This window comes from Triticum dicoccoides, chromosome 3A, assembly GCF_002162155.2.
Source record: "Triticum dicoccoides isolate Atlit2015 ecotype Zavitan chromosome 3A, WEW_v2.0, whole genome shotgun sequence".
In the NCBI taxonomy this organism is placed as follows: Eukaryota; Viridiplantae; Streptophyta; class Magnoliopsida; order Poales; family Poaceae; genus Triticum; species Triticum dicoccoides.
Window position 1 is genome coordinate 603,870,871 of NC_041384.1, and position 19,260 is coordinate 603,890,130.

At 52.9% G+C, this 19,260-nt stretch overlaps 1 protein-coding gene across 1 annotated transcript in view; it reads left to right on the forward strand.

Moving 5' to 3' along the window:
* The first annotated feature begins 16,555 nt into the window (after positions 1-16,555).
* Positions 16,556-19,260, forward strand: part of LOC119272653 — a 3,699-nt gene continuing 994 nt past the window's right edge. Inside the window, exons 1-3 of the mRNA XM_037554096.1 lie at positions 16,556-16,678; positions 18,312-18,894; positions 18,987-19,255. Coding sequence (XP_037409993.1) covers positions 16,556-16,678; positions 18,312-18,894; positions 18,987-19,255 — 975 coding nt within the window. The remainder of the gene's footprint in view (positions 16,679-18,311; positions 18,895-18,986; positions 19,256-19,260) is intronic.

Consider the following 19,260-nt stretch of genomic DNA (forward strand, 5'->3'; position numbering starts at 1 on the left):
GTCTACTTGTTTCTAGGGGAGGTGGGAGGGTTAGATGCGGCCGCAGAAGCAGATCCGGGGAGGTGGACGCCGCTGGCAGTGAATGGGCTCTGGTACGCCGGTGGATGAGCAATCTAGGGTTTCGAGAGGGGAGGGGAGAAAGGCCGATGAAGTACGGACGGCGTGATGTGAGATGCTCTGGTGTTGTGGAGTTAGTAGTTTTTGCGGGAGGGGGAGAGGAAATGGGGGTGCCGTGTAGTGGGGGAACCAGAAGTTACCAGAGCAGCCCCGACCTATAATGTAGATGAGGGCGGTATTGTAACTGTTGCTTTCCGTGCACCAAGGACAAAAGGGGAATTTCGCATGCTAAAGACTAAGGTGGCGGAAATTTTAGAAGGAGGCGGGAGATTTTGCCGCCCGTGGGATCGTTCGTATCCAATTTCAACTAATTTTGGACCATGCTAGCGGGAAGGTCATGCGAGACTGTGTACACGGGGCACGCGTCAGCAGTTAATAACTGGTGTGAAGTCCACCCCAGAAAAAAGACAATAACTCGGGATGATGCGCCGATAACTTGGACGTTCACATGGGCGCGGCCAATCGTACGGGTGTAGTGGCGCGTTCACAAAAAAGGGATCAAACGCTCAGCCTATGTATTTCTCGTGTAAATAGATAATTTAGTGCAATTGGTTATTTACTTTAAACATAATGCGTTGACGTGTTAGTGTAGAGGCGCACAAAAATAAATGGATATTGTCGTCCGCTACTTAAAAGTGTTACCTCATATGATTACATAGCCTCCATTTCATAAATTGCGTACCCGCTGAATTCATATTTGAATATTACATATATTACTTCATAATAGAACCTTAAATCATCCAAGACTAATGATTTTGAATGCAAGAGTAACAATGTTGCATGTACATGATAGCTACATTGGTTGTTTGAAGAAACATCACTGTAACTTTGGCATGCACAACTGAAAAGGTTTATTTAAATAGAAAAAATGTGATACACGAGCGTCCAATCTTTATAGCATTGAATCGATATTGTACCTTTGGCCACGATACGAAGTAGATATTGATTTATGTTCAAGCGATGCACGTCCACGATCGTAGATAGTGATACGTGAATGAATTGTGCAATCTCTCTCACACGCATACATATCTCATTTCCCTGTGGGCATCGGAATCACACACGCGCACTTCATGTATTTCTCTCCCTCCGTCAAGGTTAGAATTCGTCTTTCTACCCCGTCCTACAAGTATCTCACACAGAAACACACACGCTCTCTCTGTCGAACACGCCCACCCCTTTAATTCTGCCCACCCACAACCACTAATGTCTCAAAGTATAATAATGTCTCTCACACATATGCCTAAGGTTAACTCGAGTTTCGGAACCATATGAATACATACAATGGGATTCTAGTAGAGCACCTTTTTTTTGATATTTCGCTCTCTCTCCCTCTCTCTCTCTCTCTCTCTCACACACACACACACACACACACGCATGCGCGTGCACACACACATTGTTTCTCGCTTCATTTTTCCGGCACTTGCATGCACACAATCTTGTTTATCTTCGTGATGCTTTAAGTATGCCTCGCACAAATGCTATCTACCTATCCCTTAATATAGCCAGATATGTGTGACACAAACTCCTTCTCCCTACTAGCAAGATGCCCATGCGTTGCACCGAACATCAAGATGCATTTGTATGAGTAGTTTATCTTGTGGGAGAAAAGGATGAATGAGGGAATGCCTTATTTGCAAATGCGGAGAGGGGTGTGGGTATCTTTTTGCAAAATTGCCACAGTTTCCTTCCTATCCGTCGGGTATAGATTGTATGGCCTATATTGCAGGATGGCAGGAACACCATCATCACCAACTCTGTTTTTACAAGAGTAGGGATATGTAAGTGTCACTGCCCCCTCGACACACACACCCACACCCACACAACCACACACACACACACACTTCCCAACACCGAAGGAGTAGGGTGACACCTCGATCTTGATACTAATCTATTGACTGGCTTCTCTCTCAAACACACACACACACACGCAAACACACTACCCAACACCGAAGGAGTAGGGCGGCACCTCAATCTTGATAGTAATCTATCTAGTCCTCTTTCAAACACACACACACACACACACATACACACACACTCGCTAGTTGTGCCTCTGTGCCTAACGCGGACACTCTTGATACGTCTTTCTCTCCCTCCCCCTCCCCCACCCCAACAATACAGCAGAAGGGTGACAACTCGATCTAATCGTAATCTGTCAATTGGTTTCTCTCTCGAACATTGTGTCTCTGTGCCTCACTCAGTAGCCCCTTCGATATGTAGACTTCTCACGTGCGCACAGCTGTAGTGACGATGATGCTGAACCCAGTGTGCCTCGTTTTTACCAGCCTCATGTGATAGTTTTCACCCTGTTTTTTGTTAATTAACAAGGAAACCTTTTCTTTGTTACTACTAGTGAATCTGAAATCATTCGGGGCAGACATAAAAAATATCACTTCAACCCAATTATCGCAGTAACTATTTTAAAAGAAACTAGCTAGATGCCCGTGCATTGCATGGAACATCAAGATGCATTTGTATGAGTAGTTTATCTTGTGAGAGAAAAGGGTGAACGAGGGAAGGCCCTATTTGCGAACGTGGAGAGGGGTGTGGGTATATTTTTGCAAAATTGCCATAGGTTTCTTCTAATCCGTTAGATATAAATCCGACGGCCTATATTGCAGGATGGCACGCACACCAACATCACCAACTCTGTTTTCTACTCCCTCCTTTCCTAAATATTTGTCTTTTTAGAGATTTCAACAAGTGACTACATATGGAGCAAAATGAGTGAATCTGCACTCTAAAATATGTCTACATACACATCCGTATGTGGTAGTCCATTTGAAATATGAAAAAGACAAATATTAGGAATGGATGGAGTATAAGAGTAGACATGGAGATATATCTCCAGCATGGTCTACAACAAAAATGTGCTGGACTGGTTTAGCGCCGGATGCTCGCAACGCGATGACATGAGTTTGAATTCTATCTTGAACTTTAGATTTTTATATTATATATTACTTATTTAATATATACTTCTTTCGCTACTGTACAAATGGTGGAACCCATAGAGTACTTAGAATACAAGATTAAGGATGGACTGGTTTCTTTTTAACTTTCTATACGAAGCTGTAGCCACCCTGCAAGTCACGTGTACACTGTACATGCAATTAACTTTTTATAGAGGGACGATCATACATGCAATTAACTCAAATGGATTGGATGTCACTCTATTATTTCCAGCATAAGAGCATCTCCAACGACAGCCGGCAAATTTCCTCCCGCTTCCTTCCACGGATGATGACATCAAACGCCAGCGGCATACATTTTCACAACTCTAACCAACCAGATGAAATTCGTGCAAACACGGACTTATTTCATATAAGCATGAAGGATTTCGTATAAAAAAGGCGGATCTTCATATAAACATGATGGATTTCATTACATTTACATGAACTAAGCAGTGCCAATCCGGCTCTCTTGGTATAATTAATACTCCCTCCGTCCGGAAATACTTGTCCTAGAAATGGATGTATCTAGACTTATTTTCTTTATAGATACATACAATTTATCCATTCTTAGAACAAAAATTTCCCGCCAGCTGGAGAGGGAGTACATAATCTAAATGGCCGCCCACGGATCCCTTTGTCTTCCTCATGTCCAGCAGACACTTTGCGGGGTCGGCGAAGGTCCTCGGAAGAGACGAAGAAGAAAAGAAACCACCTGAATGTGCAGTCGTTGCCTCGGTGGTGGCCTTCATGGGACCCAAGGGGTGGCGGCCTCCTGTGTTCTACTTCTCCTCGATGATGGCGGCGGACACGAAGAAGCTGGCCACCGACTCGTTGCTCTCCACACACCCGACTTTTGTCTCTGCCTGCATGGCGCTGCCGCAGGCACGGGAGGCGCGCCCATAGACACGGGAGGCGCGGCACGCGGACACTGGTGGCATGGTATGACGCGGCAGCGACGACGCCCTACCGGTGTGCTCGCCGCCGTGCCGGCGTGGAGCAACTCGCCACTCCTCATCGAGCTGAACTGGAGCGGCGAGTTGCTGAACCACGCGCCTTCTTGGGGCGGCAACTGGCTCCGTCGGGCCACCCAGCCAGGTAATATGCCGAAGAACGGCTCCTCGGAAGCCATCGGAAGAGTGGAGAAAATGGTGAAGGAGGAGATGGGGGAGCGGCGGAGGGGTGCGATTCTTGCCCGCTGTCTATCTAGCCTCGTGTAAATAGAGGGCAGACAGTAGGAGCTTGGCCAGCATCTGACCTTGTTTAAACTGAGGGCAGACGGGAGGAGCTCGGCCGGTGTTGCGTTTAATTCCAGCCCACTCATGAACGAATGTGTGGCCGGAGTAGGTTTCTCGGTTTGCATGCGGGTTTAACGGAGGGGTTTGATGGAGGCGAGGAGGCGTGTTCAGCCGGGTGTGCAGCGGGCAGTGCAGTACTATTCGATTTGACAGCGGGCGGCGCAGTTCCCGATACGGCTTTAATGCAGACGAGGGAGGGAGTAGCGGTTCCCGAAATGTTGAACATCCAATGCATCCCCCTTCAATTAATGCATGAGGGAAGTAATGGAGGAGCACCGGGAAAAGAGGCTGCACGATGTGAATGCAATGCAGTTTGACCTCATATAAAGGCGCCCCTCCATTCCAATGCATCTATCACATCGTACGCACCTAAGCATTTGCCTAAGCACCTACACTAAGCGCAAAATAGCTCACTCCAGACCAATGGCGGCGATGTGCACGAGCGGCCAGTGGCTGTGCCAGATGGTCCATGACGTCGGCCTGCGGCATGGCGCCGAGGATCGTCTCCAGACGGTGTTGGAGACCGGCTGGTGGATGGCCACTGTTGACGCCAACTACGACTCTCAGTTGGACCAGATGATCGTTGACACCACCAACAAGTTCACCGTCCTCAAGAAGCTCACGGACGACATCGCCGTACTCCTCCAGCCCGCGCGCCTGGGCTCCTCATTGCCTGCCACCCTAATTGGCCTCCATGGCCGGAACCTCTTTCAAGCACTGGTGGCCCTACGACTGCCCGCCGACGCCACGAAGAATGTCCACCTGGAGGTCGCGCTCGCCGCCTCGCCCTGCAAGAATTCGTCGACCTACACATCCACGTGTACGAGCAAATCATGTACATAGGTATGTACAAGGCCAGTGAGGACGTTACGACATTGGCCTTCCTCAACCGGCTGGAAGCCTTGGATGCCTTTGCTGAGAAGCACCTCGACCTCGCCACAAAAGCCACCGCTCCTTAGCCGTCGGTCGGTGGCCCGGCGCACTAAGTTGAGGAGGAGGACGAGGTCGTACATTGATGGATGCATCTTTCTTCTTGCCTTCTATAACCACCACTGCGATCCCATCATCATCATGGCCTTAATTCTTATTGTGCTGTTGCATTCTCATTCCAGTCAATACCGACATGTGCGATCCCTTTGCTTAATTATATGCATCACTATAACTAGTACTCCATCCGTCAATTTATAAGTTGTGCTTACCTTTTCCATCAACTTCGTGCAACGCGCAGGCATCTTGCTAGAAACACTAGAACATGTCGGACCGCGTGTGACCAAACCGATGATGCGCCAACCTAGCTACTATGTACCCTGCTTATCTGGCGGAAATAGCCCCGCCCTAGCGTTTCCAATCGTTATTTCTATCTATCGATCATGCCAAGGAGTAGAACCAAAATGTTACAATTTATACATGTTTCTCTACTCCTACTCCTGTAGAAGACTCAGTTGGTGATGGTGGTGTGTCTGCCATCCGTCGTTTCTGACCATTAGATCTACATCTAACGGCTGTGAGGTAAGTTGTGGCATTTTTGCAACAATAGCCCACTTATCTGCTCCAATTTGCAGAAAACCCCTTATTTTCTTGAAAGCAACCACATCCCTCCCTCACCTCAGCAAAACAGCCTAAGAAATATATAATCCTATAAAAGACTCAGTTGGTGATGGTGGTGTGTTTGCCATCCATTGTTTCTGACCATTAGATCTGCATCTAACAGCTATGAGGTAATTTGTGGCATTTTTGCAACAATAGCCCACTTCTCTACTCCAATTTGCAGAAAACCTCTTATTATCTTGAAAGCAACCACATCCCTCCCTCACCTCATCAAAACAACCTGAGAAATATATTTTGAGTGAAAAGTACTCCCTCCGTTCCTAAATATTTGTCTTTCTAGAGATTTCAATAAGTAACTACATACGGAGCAAAATGAATGAATCTACACTTCAAAATTTGTCTATATAATCCGTATGTGATAGTCCATTTGAAATCTCTAAAAAGACAAATATTTAGGAATAGAGGGAGTAATATATTAGGAGTGTATCAAAACAAGAGTGATTTCTTTCAAGTTTGTGAACAAGTACTACTATTCTACTACTTTGGATCCGTCGCAACGCACGGGCACATTGCTAGTAAAAGGAAAAGGACTGTCGTGTTCACGTCGCACTCCCCCCACACACGCCCGGGAATCGAGAGTACTCCACGGCCCGTCCGGCACGACACATAGCTTAGGGAAGGCGTGTTGCCTAGCATTTTCACTTTCATGTGGGACCGTCGTTGAGCAAACCGACTATTAGCAAACCACACCCCGCCCGCCGCCAGGTTGGAAAACAGAAATGAAGGGAAGATCTAGTTGTAGCACAGAAGCCAAGAAATGTGGTGTCAGATGGGGCTCGTTGATAGAGTAGGGGCATTTCGTACTACTCTACTCCTATTAGTACCAAGTTTGTAGTACTATACAACTAGTACTACCCCTATACAACTAGTAGGTACATGCACGACACATCATCGTAGGAACAAAAAAACGGGAAGATCTTGTTTTGGGTGATTTATCTTTTTTTCAGTCAACGTAGTACTCCCTCCGTTCCATAATGTAGTGCCTATAGATTTTTTGAGAAGATAAACTTTACAAACTTTGACCAAGTTTGTAGAGAAAAATATTTATATTTACAATACCAAAAATATATAATGTGAAACTACATCTTATGATGAATCTAGTGATATATGTTTCGCACTCTAGATGTAAATATTTTTCTCCACAAACTTGGTCAAAGTTTGTGAGGTTTGACTTTTAAAAAAATCTATAGGCACTACATTATGGAATGGAGGGAGTATGAATAATTTGATGTGGGGGGCACCCATGAAGCTTATGTGGCTTGGTTGCATGGCTACGAAAGGTTAGAGAAAAATAAATAGATAATGTGTTTAGAGTGCACTCCACTAAACATATATACTTTGGACCCATTGCAACGGGCCGGCACATCTATATCTATACCCCCTATATAGTGTGTGAATAACTTTGAAAGTTGGTCGTTGGATGAAGCCAATCTGACGGTACAAAGATGGCAAATCCGACCACTACTGGCCGTTGGCTATCATCCACATTCCACCAGATTCTGCCACATGTAGAATCTAGAAGACTCCATGGTTGAACTTCATTCATGACTAACTTTGCCACAACTAAGCTTAGGCAAAGTGTGTCTGCCACAAAAAATGTGGCTAACAAAATGGCCACCACAAGTGTGGCAAGATTTGGCAAGAAGTTGAGTCTATGACATGTGGACCATGTAGCTAGAAAAGTGTGGCAAGCCACAAGTGTAGCGATGAACCAAACACATGCCTGGTGTGTTTGGTAGGGTGTATGAAGGGTGCATGATCCCAAGAGTTCCCTTCTTGACCCACTTTTGGGTGTTTGGTAGAGTCTATGGAGGGTGCATGAGTCCACACTAGATTAGCACAAATACACTAGAAGCATGCATTAAGAGAGCATACATCAAGAGGGGTGTTGAGTTGAGCATGCATGAAGAGGGAACAACTATGCTGAGATGAGACCGCAACCAAACACACTTGTGGCACGTCTAAGCTTAGGCGTGGCAACCTTAGGTTGCAAACAAAACCATAACTTTGAAAGTTGGTCGTTGGATGAAGCCAATCCAACGGTACAAAGATGGCAAATCCGAGCACTACTGACTGTTGGATATCATCTACGTTCCACCAGATTTTGCCACATGTAGAATCTAGAAGACTCCACATGTAGAAGCATAATGCACAAACCACCAGAATCTCATGCGTGCAATGCACGTGTACCTTACTAGTAGTTGGCAGTAGTAAGAAACAAATACCGGGTTTGGCACGAGCTCATACTACGGGAGCACCTCAAGGCCTGCCGCAGGAGTTACATTTCCCTCTCAGGGCCCACGGGACTGAACTTCAGTGGCTTAGTGCCCGGCCTATGAGTCAATGACATGCGGACCTTAAATGCGGCTGACCCACATGTCATTCTCATGGTGGTGGTGTGGTTCGCGACTCACTAGTTCGAGATGAACCGACTGGTGGTGGCGTGGCCGTGGCGAGGGTGCCACAACTGGGCGTCGGGGCGTTACGAGGCGTAGATGGCCACACCAGCGGGTACTACCTGTAGTACAGAAGTACTCCAGCTGAGGATTGATGCCCGGGACGAAATGTGTCACAGCCGCTGGATGAAGATTCGATGGTGCAGGAGTACGGATTGGAGCACAACATCGGAGCAGGCAAACCGCGTCCAATCGGGTGTGGCTGTGGTAGAAAGTTGATGGTCACCGCAGTTTAGCTGGCCCGCATGTCATGCACACAAAGGCAGAGGAGCGATGGGGCCGAGAGGGATGAGGTGCACATCGGGGAGATGAGGATCCCTTGACGTGAACAATCCTACCATTCTATCACTAACATGTGGGACCCACAAGCGTAGGTCCCACCAGTCAGTGAAGGAAAGGCAGGGTAAGGCAGTGATAGCCACGTCAGAGGATCCATGTCCACGCCGGGGGACGTCATGCTTACAGGTAGGGTTGGAGCGGCGTCGTGGGAATCACGTGCGAGTGTGGCAGTGGTAGAAACAAGAAACGTGATGGTCGTCGTGGTTCAACTTCCATGGACAAGTTGTCATGTCTGCTGACACATGTATATCAAAACAAGAGTGTTTATATTTCAAGCATGTGAACAAGTATTATTATACTACTTTGGATCCATTGCAACGCATGGGCCAGCACATTGGTAGTAGTAGTGTCTATCTCTATCTCTAGAGGCCTTCCCTCGTTCATCCTTTTCTCTCGCAAGATAAACTACTCATACAAATGCATCTTGATGTTCCGTGGTGACAAACCAGGGGACTTGTTTCGTACGGGACACATCCTACGATATACTCCCTCTCTCCTAGTTTATTTGTTTTGAATCTTTTCGTTCTATAAGTTTCAAATTCAAATTTAGAGGGGCAGTGGGGCCGAGAGGGGTGAGCCGCAGGTCGGGGGACGTGTGGTGTCATGGGTTCGTGCGGCGTCGTGGGAATCACGTGTGGCTGTGGTAGAAACTGGATGCTTGCCGCATTTAAGGTGGCCCACATGTCATGCACACAAAGGCAGAGGGGCGATGCGGTCGAGAGGGGTGAGGCACACGTCGGGGGACGTGTGTAACACCCATGATGCGGCTATATCTCCCACGTGTCGAAGCACGACTTAGAGGCATAACCGCATTGTAAGCAATGTCGCAAGTGAGGTAATCTTCACACAACCCATGTAATACATAAGGGAAATAGTTACATAGTTGGCTTACAATCGCCACTTCACGCCCTCGTGGTGAATGAGATCGTGGACTTCAAGCTCGACGAGGAGAGGTGGCAATTCGGCAAGCGGCCATACTCCCGCACCAACCCACCACCTATGGTAAGCTCTTGACTCTCCTTTTTCCTTCTACCGGGCTCTAGGTTTGCCGACTGACCGGACCGACTGTGATGCAGGTCCTCCCTTCCCAGCCGGATGCCAACATCGTCCACCAGCCGGACCGGGACGTGAGCGATGTGGCGGACCCCGACTTGGGGGCGGCCGCCCTGGAAGACGACGCCGCAGGCGGTGGAGGGGCATGCGGCTCCATAGGAAGAGGCGGCATGGAGGATTGGCCAGACGATGATGATGATGAGGAGGAGGATGATAAGAAGGAGGTGCCTCGCTGTCCGCCGCCTTCCCACAAGGCGGGGCCAAGTTCCTCAGCCGCACCAACAACACCGGGCAGCGGGCCTAAACGCTGAGGCGAGGTGCTTTTCGGCAGCCACCCGAAGAAGCCCAAGCATACGGCCGCCACAGCCAAGAACACGACCGCTACGACCAAGCGGTGCGAGGCCGCCACGAAAGCGGCCAAGTTCCAGAAGGCCCCCAAGCAGCCTCCAATGGTGTCGGCGTAAGTCGTTAACCTTCCTTATGTCTTCTTTTATTCTTTATCTTTGCCGATTCCTTCTGAATCTCCTTTTTATTTTTTCTTTTGAGCAGGGCCCCACTCTCTCTTGAGCGGTCGACCTCAGCCTCCATCGTTAGGACGGCGGAGGTCTCTACCAATACCCGCCGTATAGACCTGTCCGCCGGCCTCCGGGAGGCGCGGGAACGGAACACACGGGAGGTGCGGGAGGATAAGGAAGCCGGCACCAAGAAGGTGGAGGCTGACAAGGCAGCCGCCGCCAAGGTGGCGCACGCGAACGCAAATGCGGTGGCCAAGGCCCAAGCCGACGCCGCGGCGAAGAAGCGGGCAACGGATGCCGCGCGTCATCCGCCCCCCAACTTATCACCCCCCTACGCTCCGCGCCGCCAGCATCAGAGATCCCGGCACCGGATGGAGGAGCCGGCGATGACCAGCCGGCCATGGAGAGGGATGGCGGTGACGCAGTCTTACCGGAGATAGAGGCGCCTCCACAACCGCCGACTGCCGATGCGCAGGGCGCCCAGCCGGCTGCCCCATTCGAACCACCAGCCGGAGGCGAGTTGGTGGTGGGGTCGGCTCCCATGGTGCGTACTCTAGTGTGCCGCCGTGTGGAGAAAGCGGCATCGGCGCCGAGGCCGATGGAGATTGGGAGCACCAGCTCATCGGCTCCGACGCCGAAGCCACCAGCGCCGCGTCGACAGAGTGGGTGCGCGGAGGCAGGACGAGTGCCTTGATCAAGGCGGCGCAGGACATCTAGGCCGACTTCAGGGCCGAAGCTGCCGCCCTCTCACAATGCGTGAAGGTGTTTGTGAAGACGCGGGCCACCGTTCGGGTACGGGACTTGCTACCTGTTTTTGTTTTCTGTAGTCTTCGGTGGAGGCGCGCCAACGCACCCACTGGGTGTAGTCTCCGAGTTCTAGGCCAGCTACTGAGCAGGTGGCCTGGAACTTCATAGTGGGTTCTGAGCTTCTGACTGACTTCCCTTTTTGTTGCCTTATTACAGGACTATCATAACATCCACGCGGCCAGCTTCAATGCTCATGTCCGAGAGTTGGACCGACAGATCGCCGACTTAGCGGAGAGCCGGAGTAAGAACTCCATCTTCTTTTCTCCATGGGGGCGCGTCAGCTCACCCATAGTTGTAGTCCCCGAGATGCGGGCCGACTGCTGAGCAGTCGGGTCGGATCTTCCCGGCAACTACTTTTTTCTTGATTGTTGATATTTTTCCTCTCTTGTTTTTTTCAAAAACCAACGCCACCTTGCAGCAGCAACTGGGCAAAGCCAACACTGCACTGCGCGCCAAGGAGAACGAATGCAACAGGGCGGCCCAGGAGCGCGACCGCCTGATCAAGCAGCTGGCGGACCAGGCGAAACTTCACAAGGTGGCCCTAAAGCAGGCGGAGGACAACGAGGCCCGTCTCCTGGCTATGTTTGATACCTAGCGCTCGGGTTGGGCCGAGACGGAGGCGGCGCTGACTGCTGGTTATGGCCAGATTGAAGACATAGTCGACGGTGAGCTTTCTTCTCTTCTTTCGACTATTGACGGTCACGCGAGCCGGCCTCTTGCTTCTGACTCCTGACTTATTTTTTTTGCTTGTGCAGACTTCTTCCCCGGCCATTCCGTCATTGCCAACGAGGCCATTGAGGCCCGCCACGAGGAGCGACGGGCGGGTGGCACGGAGATTGCCGCCAATGCCCCTCAGACCCTTGCCGAGCAGCTCCTCAGCATTCAGGCTCGCCTCCAGCTGGCCCACCGGATGCTCCGCCGGTTGCAACACGCTGGGGCTCAGGCGATCGCCGCCCTCTAGACAGATAGGCAAGCCCCACGCACCCCAGTCGGCCTGCCGACTGGCTGGAAGTGGCCACCGGCCGTCTTGAGGCATGGAAGGGCTCCGCGGCCCGAGCAGGAGCGCGGCGGGCCTTGGAGTTCGTCAACGCGTGGTATCCTGGGCTAGATCTAACCCAGTTGGCCACGTTTCAACTGGAAGCCGCCTCCGAGCTGGCGGTGGTGGAGCGTGACCTCACCATTCGTGCGTCGGCGATCGTTGAGTACACCAACACCGGTGACTTCATCCCTGAGGTGAACGGGAACGGCGCTGAAGCGCCGCCAGAATGGTTCGGTCTGAACCTAGATGATGGCGAAGACTCGGTGGAGGAAATCGCCTCCAGCGACGAGGGGGAAGACGAGGAGGGCGAGGATGATGAAGACGACGCGCCAGAGGTCGGAGCGGACGACCAGCCTCAAGTCGACCGTGCCTCCAGCACAGAGCCGCGTGCCCGAACGCCGACTGTTGCTGAAAGCGGAGAAGCCGAGACCCGCCAGCTGGCCACTCCACTAGCCAGCGCCCCCGACTCCACCAGCCCGCCAGACTCGCGTGCTGCTCCCTTGGTCTAGGCCGCCAATTTATCCTAGCTTTTCCTGCTTAGTAGTCTCTTCCACAAACTTTTGTTAAATTTGCACAATTCCACCCACTGGGTGTATTCAAACTATGTTGAATGTTGGCCGAGGGCCTTTTGATATGTAAATTATTTTCCGCACAAGCTGTGCTTTGGCCGAGTTCCAACTTTTCTTGCTTCTCCGTTCCTTGATTTGTTTCCTTTGTCGCCCTCTCTTGGTACCTACTTGCCAGCCGGTCAGCCGCTCCGCGGACTGCAGCCTAGTCAAGTATTTCACCATTGTGGGAGGACAAGTACTTTGACCGATTGGAACGTTGCAAGCTAAGTAAGAAGCCGGCTGGCCGGCTATTTAGCCGGTTGGTGAGGCGAAGGGCCGGCTTGTCCTATGTCAATGTTTTGGTCCTTAGCCATTTTTCATGTGGGCAGCATTTCTTGCCTTTACCTCTTGCCAAGCAAACAACCGTTCTACGAGCTGTGCCTTATGGCAAGAGGGGGCGTAGGTGCCGACACACTACTTGTCCGACTGCAGGAAGCACCGACATAGTACAAGGCGGCAAGCCCCCCGGGCTGACTGATCGAACCCGGTTTCAGGCGGAAAAATGGAATAACACATTTTGTAGGCATAATACTTATCATATAGATAAAGGAAAGGGTAGTTCCCGAGTTCTCCTCGAGGGACCCGAAGTCTTCATACTTAATACAAAAGGTAGTGTGGCACATACTGCATTCAACTATAAAATCTTCGAAGGAGGTTTGCATTCCATGGGCGCTCTGTTTCCTTGCCGGAATCGTCCCTCTTGCGCGCCCTGGGCTTCTAGGCATCGATCAGGTAGTAGGATTCATTGCCCAAGGCTTTGCTAATGATGAAAGGGCCCTCCCAAGGAGCCGAAAGCTTGTGCTGGCCGACTGTTCGCTGGATCAGCCGGAGCATAAGGTCTTCCTCTTGGAAGGATCTCGGCTTGACCTTCCGACGGTGGTAGCGGCTTAGACCTTGCTGGTAGATGGCGGACCGGCTGAGTGCCAACAGCCGGCCCTCTTCCAGTAGGTTGACACCGTCTTCTCGTGCTTCTTTGGCCTCCGCCTTGGTGTACATGGTGACGCGAGGTGAGTCAAACTCGATGTCGGTTGGGACAACCGCCTCGGCACCATACACGAGGAAGAAGGGGGTGAAGCCGGTTGACTTGTTCAGAGTGGTGCGCTGACTCCAGAGGACAGCCGGCAGCTCATCAATCCAGCAGTCGGCCGAACGCTCCAAAGGCTTGACCAGTCGGGGCTTGATTCCGGTCAAGATGAGGCCATTTGCTCGTTCGACTTGGCCGTTTGACTGTGGGTGGGCAAGGACGCTAAGTTTAGTCGGATGCCCTGTGTCACACAGAAACGAGCCAAGGCGCCCTTGGCAAAATTTGTACCATTGTCGGCGATGATGTTGTGAGGTATGCCGTACCGAGTGGTGATGTCTGTGATGAAAGTCACAACAGTCGGACCATTCAACTTCTTGATTGTCTTTGCCTCTATTCACTTGGTGAATTTATCCATGGCAACAAGCAAATGAGTCATGCCGTCGCGTGCTGTCTTGAATGGTCCCACCATGTCCAGTCCCCAAACGGCAAGGGGCCAAGCAAGGGGAATAGTCTTGAGTGCAGAAGCCGGTAAATGTTGCTTGGAACTGAACTTCTGGCATCCCTTACATTTCTTGACCAAGTCTTTGGCATCTTCTAAAGCAGTTGGCGAGAAAAAACCATGGCGAAAGGCTTTGGCCACAAGTGATCTTGAGGCCGCGTGGTGGCCGCAATCGCCTTGGTGGATATCTTTGAGGATTGCTTGGCCCTCTTCTGGCTCTATGCATCGCTGGTATACACCAGTGACGCTGTGCCTTACGAGTTCCCTATTGATGATGGTGTATGCTGCTGCCCGACGTTGCACCTGTCGGACCGAGATCTCATCAGTTGGCAGCTCCTTGTTCACCAGAAAGTTGAGGATGGGCTGAGCCCACGATGGTGCTGAGACTTCCTCCACTGTGAATGCTGCCACTTGCACTGAGGCGGCTGGGTTGGGAGGTGGCGGGCTGGAATCGGCCGCCGCTTGCTGTGCTGCTGAAGTCCTCGAGCCGACTGCTGAAGTCCCCGGGCCGACTGCCGAAGTCCCTGGACCGAGATCTGAAGTCCCCGGGACGGGTGCGACTACTGCAGTCCCCGGGCCGCTGTCGGATTTCGGGTTCCGGCAAAAACCTTGAGGTTCGAACACTGGGGTGCGCACGAAGATCTTCCCCCTCTCTAGCTCACGCACTCAACGATCTCACGACCTAGCTCCACGGACCGAAAGAACACGAGACACAAGATTTATACTGGTTCGGGCCATCGTTGTGGTCTAATACCCTACTCCGGTGTGGTGTGGTGGATTGCCTCTTGGGCTGAGGATGAACAGTTACAAGGGAAGAACAGCATCCTGAGGAGAGGTGTTCTTGTGCTTGGTGAACTTGTGAGGCTAAGGATGGAATGGCTCCGATCCAAGATGAGATGCCCCAATCTGAGATGAGATCCCTAGCTATGGTGGTGGCTAGTCCTATTTATAGAGGCCCTGTTCCTCTTCCCAAATATTGAGCGGGAAGGGATCCCACAACGGCTAATTTGAAGGGGGGCAACTAGTACAAGCTATCCTGACAAAAGTGGTCTTCGCCTGCCAAAGGCTCTGGTGGTGACGCCGTCTTGGGCTCCACGGTGACCTCCGTCCTGCCGTCCTGCTAGTCTTGGTCTTGTTGCACCGATATGGAAACCTTTGCCTGATGCCTCGGAACTCCTCGCTTGCGCTTGCCACCTTAACACGAAAGAGGGAACGAGGACACTGTGCTCGCTGGCGCCCTCCTGGCGCCCGCCTGGTCTTGATCGTCATGGCTTACGTCATTGGAACCTCGTGAGGTTTGCTTTGCCTTGATCTCTCCGCCCCTTGTGAGCCAGCCTGGTGAGGCCACCCCTGAGGAGGTCTTGCATCGTCCGCCTCGCGAGGCCTGGCCCCTCGCGAGGGTCTTGGGTGTTTGCTGGTGAAGATGGGCCCTACGGGGCCGCCGGAGGAGCCACACTGCGGGCCGCAGGCAGGCAAGTCTGGGGACCCCCGTTCCCAGAACACCGACAGTAGCCCCCGGGCCCAAGGCATTCTTGGGCTTGGCTTTGAGGCGAAGCCAAAGTGCAAGTGCGGAGCGCCATGGGCCCCAACAGCCTATGACCTTGGTTAACGCGTGGCGATTGATTGGATGTGGGCGTCTCCGCTTCCCCACGCTGCCCCGGCAACTGCCCGACTTGACAGGCCCTTGCTGCATGCAGGAAAAAGATCATTATTACCTTAGATCGTGGAGGCTGGCTGTTGGCCTCCCCTTGGCTATAAATGGGAAGTGGGGCAGAGCCCCCATCACCCGTCTCTTCTTTGCTTCTCCCGCTTCTTCTTCTTCCTTGCTCCACCGCCGGAAGCGACGCCCATGGCGCCTGTGAAGAGGCTCTCAGCCACGGAGACGGGGAAACCTTGCCAGGAGGGGCCTGGCTCACCGCCGCCCAAGAGGGGGCGCGGTCGCCCCGCAAGCACACTGCGACCCCCGCCACGGTCCCTCGCAGCCGCGGTGGCAACTCTTCGCGTGGTGGCGGCCGCCTAGGTCATGGCAGCCCTGTTGAGGAGGTGAGGCATGCCGTGGTCGCACGACCTCCCCTGCCACGCTTCCACTCAGCAGAGGTGATGCCGGAGTTCATCGTGTGGTCGGACAACCCGGCTGGCACCTGGCTTCAGCTCCCGCGGTTCTTCATCGGCAATCTGCCGTCCATAGATCCAGGCGGTCTTTGGATACAGGCGGACGGTTGCTGCAGCAGGGCTTCGTGGGTCACGATGGAGGTCTCCGCCGCGGGCAACGCGGTCCTGGCGCGCAGCTGGCAGACGTTCACCCGCGCGCATGGGCTGGGCAGGCGGTGCGCCCTCCACTTCAAGTACGGCGGCGATGCGACCCTCTTTGTGAGGGTGTTCAGGGAAAATGGTCGCCGTGCCGGGTGCTGCCCTGAGGACAACGACGGCGATGAGGTGCTCGGCCTTGGCGATGGTCGTGACAAGGAAGGAGGCGGGCCCGGCCATGTCTCGTCCAGCTAGGGTGACTCTTCTTCCAGTGGCAGCTCCAGCAGCGGCGGCTACGACCAGCCGCCACGCCGCTGCGCCCGCTTCGAAGGTGGCAGCGGGTCGGCTCGTTGCCGCGCTCCGGTGAAGCGCGAGGAGGGGTCTGGCTGAGCTCAGGAGAGTGTTGTGGGCCCGTCCTCGTGACCTGCCGCAGGAGCACGCCCGCTTTTGTTTCGTTCCTCCTTTCCTTCCTGCATTAGAGAAAGACAAGTATGGGGCCCCGTCGGGGCGTGCAAAAACTATGATTTCCAGGTTGTCATGCCGTGTTTATCATTCCTGTGCTGTGTTGCAACGTCGTGATTTATGCATGCGCGTAGAATGACTTAGCTCGATGCACCTGAGGTAGATCCCGCTTCGTAAGATGCGCGTTTCTTCGTACCTAACGAGGAGGAACTACAAAAATTTGCTAGGAGATCCGTACCTGGTCCACATCATTGTAGCCTGTTGGCTAGCGCGCACCACCTATGCATGGCCACAACCTAGCGCCTCGCGTCGTGGTACCCGAGGGGTACAGATTGAGGGGTGCGCCAGCTTGCGGCTCAAACGAGGGTGCCCTGCGAAAAACAAACAAAACGCTCACGAGGTGTAACGCACCGAGACCGATGCGCCAGGTGTCTCCCAGTTATTCGTTGTGGTTGCCTTGTCATTCGCTTGCGTGTTGCATCTTGTCATGTCATCATGTGCATTGCATCTTCATGTTTTCAAAACTTGCATCTGTACCGGCCTCCTCGTTCCTTCCGTTGTCCGTTCTGAGCCCAGCCACACTTGCACGCGCCCGCGGCACGTCCGAAATATTATTTCATAAGTGGCCGAAAAAGGTTCTCGGAATGGGATGAGAGTTGGCGTGCGGTCTTGTTATAGTGTAGGTAGTCCGCCTGCCAAGTTTTCATCGCATTTAGAGCCCGTTTGATAGCCCAACCGTTAAACTATAGCGGCAATATAGCCGGTCAAACGTCGGACGTTTAGGTCTCCGAAACTGCTGCGAGGCATCTCTCTTCTCTCTCTTTTCTGAGCCCATCAAACCCCTCACCTTCGTTGATCGTTCCGAGACCAACCGGGTTTTTCGATTCCCTCTTGTCATACCACCTAATCCCTCTTTGCACAGTTCTCGACCCCCTCGTGCGCGTCCGAAAGTTGTCCCGGACCCGACCCGGACAGTCGTCACCGTTGGATCCGGATCATCCCCAAACGTGTGTAAAACATCTCCGTTTTCGTTTTTGGACTCCCTACCTATTTTTTTCTCTCGACCATCCGTTTTAGATCAGACGGACCAGATAGCCCCTAATTTAACCCACCTGATATATATATACACAGATGAAACCCTAACTATCCCATCCATTCGTCTAAGCCTCCCAGCCGCCGCCACTCACTCTCCCTTGTTTTCTCGGGAGCTTGTCCCATCACCGCTGATTCCCTCCTTCATCGGGATCCCCATCCCACCAACCACCACAGCCGAGCGCCTCCACCTTGCTTTTAGCGCCGCCCAACCAGATCACAGCCTCCTTCTCCTCTTGCCGAGCCACCACACCCGCAGACTCGCTGCCGCGAGCCTCCTGTCCCGATCGCGCAAGCCTCCTCATTCCTCCATCCCGCGCAGGAGCTCGTTCCCGAGCTCAGCTGCGTTCACGCCCGATTACCGCGCTTCTGGATTCCACCGACCCCGTGCAACACGAGCTCCCTCACATGGTGCCCTTGTGCACTGGGCTCTTCATCAACCCCTGCATCGCCTGCATCAAGCCGCCGCCGCGCCAGTCGCCAAGCCAAGCCGCCGGAGCGCAGGACTCTCCCGCACCTCGTCGCCGATCGGAATCGTGCCTCCTCCGTCGTCCCCGCGCTGCACTCCGCTGTTGCTTCCCCTGCGACCCGAGAGCGTTGCCTCCTCTGCTTCGATGCAGGAGAACGACGGCCTCGCTCGTGCGCACCTGCAGCGCCAGCAGGACTGTGCCGATCCGCTGTCCCAAGGCCAAGCAGCCGGCTTGCCCTGCTCCTGCCTCCCCAGATCACCGTTGCGCAGGCGCCCTTCGGTCCCCGCGCTGCCGGCGAGCTTCATCAGGCCCCAGGTCGCGTGGCCATCGCACTCTTCTTCCTGCTTTTCTGTTATGCTCCTTCCTCCCTGATAAATCCCTCTCCCTCTCTTTCTTCAAGTGCACAGGAAGTGCTCTGCCGTCGTTGCTGTTCGCCGGAGCACCGGTGCCCCGAATCCGCCGTGGCGCTGTCGTCTTGAGCTCCTCCCGCATCCTTGCCTTGTCTGTGCAGCTGCGCCGCTGCCTGCCTTCGACCCCACTGCTCGATCCCCTGCTTCAGGACCGAGACGACGAACGCTGCCGCCGCGCGTTGACCCGCGCCTGGGTCGCGTCCAACATGCCAAGGCCCAGCGCGCCCCTCCTGCAGCCTCCCTTCCAATCGGGCCAAGGCCCATGGGTGAG